Below are 9,387 nucleotides of genomic sequence, written 5' to 3' on the forward strand. Positions count from 1 at the left end.
TTTCAAAAATGTAATTTAAAGCATTTCAAACAGAAACAAAGACTAGTAAAATCAACCCCCATGTGCCCTATAAGCTAGCTTCAAAAACTACCAACTAATGGCTAATCTGGGAGCTCTGGTTGCATAGTGCCTAGGGCATTTGACTGCTAACCAGAAGGCTGTTTCAAACCCACCACCCACTCCTCAGAAGGAAGATTGGGTAATCTACTTCCGTAGTGATACTGCCTCAGAAACCCAAGGAAGGGTTGCTATGAGTTGGATCCAACTCTATGACAGTGAGTTTGGTTTGGTTTTTTTGGTTAATGGCTAATCTTATTTTTTAATTTTTATATTATTATTAGTATTTTTTTAATCTCTTCACCCATATCAAGCCTACTTCTTTATTATCCACCTATTTTCCCTCCCTCCCCCTCTTCTCCCATCTCTGGTAACCAACAAAGGAAGTTTCCTTCCCTGTGTAAACCTTTCCTTGACTTTTTATAATAATGGACTCATACAATATTTGTCCTTCTGTGATTGACTTATTTCACTCAGCTTAATGTCCTCCAAGTTCAACCACGTTATGAGGTGATTTACTGACTCTTCATTATTCTTTAATGGTCTGTGTATAAGACACTGTGCTACTTCGGTAGTTAGACAGAATTTTGGTAAGTAATGATTAAGATATATTTCTTGTACCCCAGGAACTTACATACACAATTGGGAAAACAAAGTGAAAGCACATGAAAAATCTGATAACAACATGAGACAATAATATAAGAGGCATCACCTGGTAGGTTAGAGTTACTGCCAACTAAGAGAGCTAGATTCTCAAAGATATGGATCTTTCTGGATCCTTATGTTAATCCCCATCTCTGGAAAGGATAGCTTTAAGACTGGTACATTTATGATTGGTAAGTCTAGTGATGGAACTGTTTGATCCTCAGAGGAGCTGTTGGGCCTGAGTGAGGACTCAGTAGGCCTTCATTTCACTGGAAAAGAATTCCTTACTCAAAGGGGAGAAAACATAACAGGCTAGGAGGCTGGGGAACTTCTGGTTGAGTTAGAATTTGAAGTAGGTGTTAAAAGAAAGGTGGAAAGTGGCTTTATTAAATTTGATAGTGCTCCCAAAAAGTGTGAAAATCTCTGATAGAGTATACTGTGTTCTTAAAAAATAATCTGTCAAAAAGATAATACCACAACCATAATAAAATATTCATGGGGGAAAATCATAATCTTACTACCCCAAGAAAACTCTTTTCCTTTTTGCATGTTACCTTGTAGTGCTTATCCATAGGCATGTAGTTTTACAAAATGGATTATGTTGTTTTCAAAATTGAAGTGCCTTGGGAATGAATTTTATTTTATTGAATTTGTTGGAAAAGCTCAGAGGTAATTTAACATTTTCATATTTGTGTGTGTGTATATGTGTGTGTATATGTGTGTATGTGTATATGTATAAAACATACCATGTCCTATATGTATGTGTGTGTGTGTGTATATATATGTGTGTGTGTATATATATATACACACACACACACATATACACACACACACACATACATATAGGACATGGTATGTTTTTGTCGTTAGGTACATGTAACACAACAAAATTCAAAGAAAAAAGATATAGGTAAAGTTAAAAAAGAAAACTCTATTTCCTCTTCCAATCCAACCCAATTGTCTGCTCTTTTATTTGAATTTATTGACATATCATGTATTGGTTTTAAATTAAGTATGTAGGGGTGCTAACTGTGTACAGCCTGGAGTCCCTGGGTGGTACAAATGGTTAACATGCTTGACTGTTAACCAGCAGGTTGGCATTTCAAGTGCACTTAGAAGCATCTTGGAAGAAAGGCATGGCCATATACTTGGGAAAGATCGCCACTGAGCCCTCCATGAAGCACAGTTCTGCTCTAACACACAGGGAGGCGCCAGGAGTCGGAATCGATTAAACTGTTTTTTTTTAAGATGAGCAAATATATATAAACAGCAACATACGTATATAGGTTGGGCAATCCTACTTCCGTAGTGATACTGCCTCGGAAACCCAAGGAGTGGTCACTATGAGTCGGGTTTGCCTCGACGGCACATAACAACAACAACAACATATATATATCATACAAATACAGCTTAATGCCTACTGCCCTTACAGTTGATAAATCTCTTAATCCCTACAATGAGACTGTTGGGTAGATAGTTGTACCATCCTTGATTTTATGAATGGTCTGGTGATCTGCATTTCAAAGGTCATAGCCTTGGAAACACAATGGAGCAATTCTACTCTGTACACATGTGGTCACCGTGAGTTGGAATCAATTTAATGACAATGAATAATTTTATAAATTATTAGGAAGATGAGAGGCAGATTTGTATATATGTTGTATATATATGGGAGCTCTGGTAGCATAGTGCCTAAGGCACTTGACTGCTAATCAGAAGGCTGGTGGTTCAAACCCACCAGCCACTCCTCAGAAGGAATATGGGCCAATCTACTTCCATAGTGATACTGCCTCAGAAATCCAAGGAGGGGTCACTATGAGTCAGGTCCAACTCGATGGCACATAACAACAACAACAATGTATATATATATTTATTGACATAAAAATGGTGTCATACTATGCATATATTTTGACTTTTAACTGAAGTACAATAATTATCACCTGTGTACCCAGCATACAGATCAAGACTATTACCACTGGGCTAGACACCCCTGCATGCCCCTTCCCCATCACACTTGCTTCTTCCAAAAGTATCCACTATCCTTACTTCTAACAGCATAGATTAGTTTGTCTGCTTTTAAACTTCATCTAAATAGAATCATTTGATATGTATTCTTTTTTATTTTTATTTTTCCAACTTTTGAACTCAATTTATTTTCAGCAGAATTTTACATTGTTGAATATTTCTCCATACTTTCTTAGCATGGCTCCCTGGATCACACACTCAATTGGTTTCCAACAATTTTGACCATCCCTTCTCAGTACCCTCTGTTGGTTCTATCTGTTCTCGTCACCTCTATACACTGGAGTTTCCCAGAACTCGGATGTTAGACCTGTTCTCTACCTACACTTTGTCATTCAATTTCTGGTTTTCAGTATCATCTAAGATCATCCCAGATTTGCATCTACAGCCTGGGCTCTTGCTTTTAACTAACTCATATTGCATTTATAGGAGCTCTGGTGGCACATGTCTAAGGCATCTGACTGCTAACCGGAAAGTTAGTGGCTCAAACCGACCAGCCACTCCATAGAAGGAAGATGAGGACAACTACTTCTGTAAAGATTTACCGCCTTGGAAACCCAATGATAGACTTTATACTCAGTCTGGTTGTGTTGTTGTTGTTAGTTGCCATGTGGTCAGTTCTGACTCACAGCAACGTTATGCATAACAGAATGAAATACTGCCCAATTCTGCACCATACTCACAGTCCTTGCTATGCTTGTACCCATCTTTGTAGCCACTGTGTCAGTCCATCTCGTTGAGGGTCTTTCCCTTTTTCACCTACCCTCTGCTTTGCTCAGCATGACATCCTTCTCCAGGGACTGGTGCCTTCTGATAACATGACCAAAGTACAAGAGACAAAGTCTGGCAATTCTCACCTCTAAGGAGCATTCCAGCTGTACTTCTTCCAAGACAGATTTATTTGTTCTTCTGGTAGTCCATGGTATTTTCAATATTCTTTGCCAATATCACAATTCATATGCATCAATTCTTTGGTCTTCCTTACTCATTGTCTAGTTTTCACATGCTTATTTGTTGTTGTTAGGTGTCGTCGAGTTGTCTCTGACTCATAGTGACCCTATGTACAACAGAAAAAAATACTGCCTGGTCCTGTGCCAGTTCCACAATCCTTGCTATACCTGAGCCTATTGTTGCAACCACTGCATCAATCCACCTTGTTGAGGGCCTTTGCCTTTTTCATTGACCCTCCACTTTACCAAGCATGATATCTTTCTCCAGGGAATGGTCCCTTCTGACAACATGACCAAAGTAGGTGAGACCAAGGCTGGCCATTCTCGCTTCCAAGGAGCATTCCAGCTGCACTTCTTTCAAGACAGATTTGTTAGTTCTTTTAGCAGTCCATGGTACTTTCAGTATTATTCATCAACTCACAAGCTTAGACTCTTCTTCAGTCTTCTTTATTCCTTGACTGCTGCTTCCATTGGTGTTGATTGTAGAACCGAGTAATGTGAAGTCTTTAACAACTTCAATCTTTTCTCCATTTATTGTGATACTTCTTATTGGTCCAGTTGTGAGGATTTTTGTTTTCTTTATATTGAGGTGTAATCCATACTGCAGACTGCAGTCTTCAATCTTCATCAGTAAGTGCTTCAAGTCGTCCTCACTTTCAGCAGGCAAAGCTGTGGCCTCTGCATATCGCAGGTTGTTAATGAGTCTTCCTCCAATCCTGATGCCACGTTCTTCTTCATCTATTCCAGTTTCTCGGATTATTCACATGCATATGAGGCAATTTAAAATACCGTGGCTTGGGTCAGGCCCACCTTAGTCTTCAAAGTGACATCTTTGCTCTTAAACATTTTAAAGAAGTCTTTTTGCAGCAAATCTGCCCAGTGCAACACGTTTGATTTTTCTTTCTTTTTTAAAATTGTGATTTGTATAAAACTTTACAGAGCAAAATTTGTTTTCCATTCAACAGTCCATACACATTTTGTTTTGTGACATTAATTGCATCCCCCAGAATATAACAGCTGTCTTCCCACTTACTTCCTGGTACCTTTTCCCTGTGTCCTTCTTTCCTAAGCATTCCTGCCTTCTGAGCTTTCTCCCTGGGGAAATGTTGCTGCCTTCCTGTTCTCCCATGGTTGATCTAAGGAGTGCACCTCCCTGGTGTGGTTTACCTCATAGGTCTGCCTATTGTTTGGCTGAAAGTTAAGTCATGGGAGTGAGTTCAAGGCAGTAGATCTTTTCCGAAACAAACTGCCACGTCTTTCTCTCAGAAGCAGCTGGTGGATTCAAACTGCTGGCCTTTTGGTTGCAGCCAAGCGCTTAACCACTGCACTACCATCAGTCCTTTAAATTGACATAGATTTACAAATTCTTTTCCAAACACAATATTGTATCAAATTAAGTACTTAATTATGTCAAATATTTGCTCTTATTAACAAATGTTTATTTTTTTTGCAAATCCTCTACTATTTCCACTTTAAAAATATACCAAGTCCAATGGACAATGATGTTTGTTATTTTTTTATTTGGGTTTTTCTAATTACCTAAGCTTGAGGATGTTTTAGTTGTTTTTCTGGCAATTTGTAGTCTTTGAATTGGCCCTTTCATTGTTGTACAATTTTTAATCTTTTTGTTGACATGTAGCAATTATTTTGTCTATTAATCAAAATATTTGGAATATTATAGCTGTTAACATTTTCTAGTTACAGATGTTGCAGAAAAATCTCTCCAAGTTTGTGGAGTTTCTTTCATGTGTTTATGATATCTTTAATTGTACATGAATTTCCAATTCTTATGTGGTCACATTGATTTGTCTTTTATGGCCTCGGAGTCTTATGCCTTACTTAAGAAAACATTCATCTCCCCAAGACTTTAAAGATAACCTCATATTTTTCTCCTAAAACTTTGATAGTTTTGTGTTTTGTTTAGCTCTTTAATCTATCTGGAATTTGTTTCTGTATTTGTTGAGAGGTACAGCTTTTATTTTTTCCTAAATATATACATTTCCCAACACCATTGATTGCAAGGAAACGCCTTTCGTGATTTCTTTTTCATGATGATACCATTCCACAAAGATTTCTGTATATACAGTAAAACCAAACTCACTGCCGTCGAATCGGATCCAACTCATAGTGACCCCATGTTGGGTTTCCAAGGCGGTATCACTACAGAAGTAGATTGCCCAACCTTCCTTCCGAGGAGTGGCTGGTGGGTTTGAACCACCAGTCTTCTAGTTAGCAGTCAAAAGGGAAAAGAAAATAATGTGATGAGAAACACAAGAACCACTAGTACCACTAATGGGAACCATTAACTGCCTTAGTGAAAACCAGTTAGAAATCCTTGGCACAACTTCTCGGAGTCAGTGTCCATTGCAAATAAGAAATGAATGCAGCAGTAGAACCAGATACTTTGTTATGCACACATTAGTCTTGTTTTCTTATGAAAAGCCATAATCGCAGTATTGTAACTGAGATGGCGGTTTTTCAGACTCATTTGCCTGGGGTGGATTTCTTATGTAGCCATTCTGAATGTTGCTAGTCAAGTTGAAATAATGAGAAATTGTTTTGTCAGTCTGGAAAAGCCATCTTAGAATTTTTCCTTCATTGGGACAAATACTTGGTTGGTATGCTTTAATATTATCAACTCTCTAGGTAAAAATGATTCATGTGTTGTTTTAAAAATAGAAATGTACTAAATTTTTGGTTAAAAATGCCATCTAATGCACAGAAAAATTATATGCGTGGCTTTTAATATCAGGAAACCAACTATGATGCTTTCTTCTCAGGCACAGCTGACTACACAGTACATAAACGTGAGGATGGGACAAAGGGAAGGTGTGATTCAAATTAGGAACCACCATCATAAGTTCTTTCATCTTAAATACAATCAGTTGTTACTTACTGGGCACAATTCTTGGAGTTTGGGAGTAATACAGACTTAGAGACTGCATGAAACCTGTAATTTATCAAAGCATTATGAAATGTATTCCTCCAAAGCACCTAATTAAATCTAAATGTTTATAAGAATCTGGGCATTGGGTTTGGACAATCATAGATTCTAATCTCGATGCTTCCATTTTACTCACTGTGTGATCTTGGGCTGGTTAACTTCTCTGAGTCTCAGTTTTTCCAATGTGAAATGGGGGTTTCCTACAGTCATTGTGAGGATCAAATTATGTAATCCATGTAGAGTACATGGTTTGATGTCTGGCACATAAGAAAAACTCGGCTTCTCTTACCAGTCCATATTTTTCCTTTGAATAATTAATTTAGCACAGAGTAAATGATGCTTTAAAATATCTAAGAGAGTTAAATCAGTTTTGAAAGATGTCAGATATACAGGATGTAACCAATTTACTACAGTTACTTTGCTTTAGTGTCTCATGGGACTATTATATCAAAGTGATTTTTCAGATTTCTAAAAGGAGTCCATCTAAAAAACAACAAGAGCTTTGTCAATTGCCTTTTATAATAAAGTATTATTTAAAAGGGACCTCTGGTAGCATAGTGCCTAATGCATTTGTCTGCTAACCAGAAGGCTGGTGGTTCAAACCTACCAGCCACTCCTCAGAAGGAAGATGGGGCAATCTACTTCCGTAGTGATACTTCGTCAGAAACCCAAGGAGGGGTCACTGTGAGTTGGATCTGACTCAAAGGCAATGAGTTTGGTTTATTATTTTAAAAAAAAAATTAATTGTAATTTGGGTGCATATTTACAAAGCAGATTCATTTTACTCTCAATAGTTCATGCATATTTGGTTTCATGGCCCTGATTACAACCATAAAAACCTCTCTTCCCATCTCCTCCCTGTGACTACTCTCTCCCTGTGCCCTTCTTTTCTATGCATTCCTGTCTGTCCAGCTTTCCTTTTATGTGAATGCTGCCCTTCTACTGTCTCATGGTTGATTGATCTAAGGAGTACATTTCCCTAAGGTAGGTGGGTGTATCTCACTGGGTAGGTGTTCTGCTTGTAGTTCTTTCTGCTGTTGGGCTGAGACCTAATCTGTGGAAGTGAGTCCATTTCCAGGCCCACAGGGTAATCTGGGGCCATAGTCTTGGGAGTTCTACCAGTCTCTCTCCAACCAGTAATAATATAAAGTAATAAAGTATTCTTTAGAAAGAATCATAGAGAAATTATAGTTTAAAATGTTGAAGTGAAATAACTTGGAATAAGTGATCATTTTGTCCAATTATTTTATCAATAGGTGAAAATTTGGTTTCAGAACAGAAGGATGAAATGGCGAAATTCCAAAGAAAAGGAAGTGCTTTCCAACAAGTGTATCCAAGAAGTAAGCCTTCAAGAAAATCCTCTCTCAAGATCTGCTCTGGGTTTCCCTTCTCCATGTCCTTCAGTATGGGAAGTCTCCCAACAGCACTCTAGTCCAAGATGGAGGGAGAATTCACCAGAACCTTCAGAAAGACTGATTCAAGAGAGTTCAAGGGCACCACCACTGGAAGTGAATTCACTACAAGGTGCCTTGTATTTGTGTTCTGAAGAAGAAGCTAGAGACAAGGGTGTACTTACTGCAGCTGTCTGAATGGAAGCAGTCCTTCACATTAATTTAAAAGAACACTTAACTAATAATGGACGCTTAAGCCAGCTATCTTGTGCCTCATCAGTGCCTAAAACCTAACACCTTTGGAATGATGCATGTAATGTTTTAGGAGACTTGCTCCAGTGTTCTCTCATTTGTCCCTAGACTCAGGCTTAATTCATAAGTGGAATAGAGTCTGCCAGGAAGTAATGATGGAACTGAAAAGAGTGAGTGCAACTGTTGACTCAGTCCCTGCTCTAAGTATGTGTATATATGTGTGTGTCTGTGTGTGTGTGTACATATATATATATATGTATATAAATACTCATTAAAATACAACAGTAGAAACTAGTTCTTCCTTCAATATTGCATCAATATAAATTCATTTCCTTTTATAGGAAGAAAAATAAACCATTGACTGAATGTTATTAAATTTTTGAAAATCATGTAAGAGCTGGATTTTAGCCCAAACTTCTATACCACAAGAACAAGGTTAAAAATTTGTCTATCTCATATCCATCTGTAAATTAATTATAACAACTCTGCTCAGCAATTCTGATCAAATGAGCCACTGTTATTTACATACATTGAAAGTATACATTTAGAAATAATCCAACCAGCAAATGAGAAAAATTTCCCAATATAATTATTAATACCCTTAACTTTCAAATCCCTGGCCTTTATCAGGCCACCAGCGAGTGAGGTTCCTTCTTAACTAATGATTTTCTTCTATATCTCTTCTCTGAAGGGAGACCAGAGTTTACAAAGTGCCTTTATAAGGACCGCTCAGATAAAAAGAGGGGATGGCTCACCTAAAGAGATTGGAGTTTAGTAATTTTTAAAATACTGTGATGACCAAACAAAGCATCTGGGCCAAGCAGTTTGTGATTTCCGGCCTTGTCTAAGAGAGCCATAGTATCACAATTTTTAAAATGTTCCCAACTAAACTTCAAAACACAATACTGATGGAATCTGTAGTGATGTTTGTTTGCACTTCTCATTATAGACTCATTTTTCCACTTAGGTGGCATACACTATATATATTAGGTTATTTTTATATATTAACAAACACTGCACAGATGTTTTTTGCTTTCTGGCTACCCTGAAATAGTATTATTATAAAATTGCATTGCTGGTAACAATTTGCTTAGTTAATCCAGAAATTTCTATCCCAGGTCCAAGA

General features: G+C 37.6%; 1 protein-coding gene across 1 annotated transcript in view; it reads left to right on the forward strand.

Annotated features, from left to right (window-relative positions):
- The window catches only part of DBX2 (developing brain homeobox 2), a 47,770-nt gene extending 39,563 nt beyond the window's left edge, over window positions 1-8,207 (forward strand). The window contains exon 4 of the mRNA XM_007937914.1: window positions 7,875-8,207. Within this exon, the coding sequence (XP_007936105.1) occupies window positions 7,875-8,207 (333 nt within the window). The remainder of the gene's footprint in view (window positions 1-7,874) is intronic.
- Window positions 8,208-9,387: the final 1,180 nt, after the last annotated feature.

Source organism: Orycteropus afer, unplaced genomic scaffold, assembly GCF_000298275.1.
Source record: "Orycteropus afer afer isolate SDZICR_OR568_19922 unplaced genomic scaffold, OryAfe1.0 scaffold00045, whole genome shotgun sequence".
Taxonomy (NCBI): Eukaryota; Metazoa; Chordata; class Mammalia; order Tubulidentata; family Orycteropodidae; genus Orycteropus; species Orycteropus afer.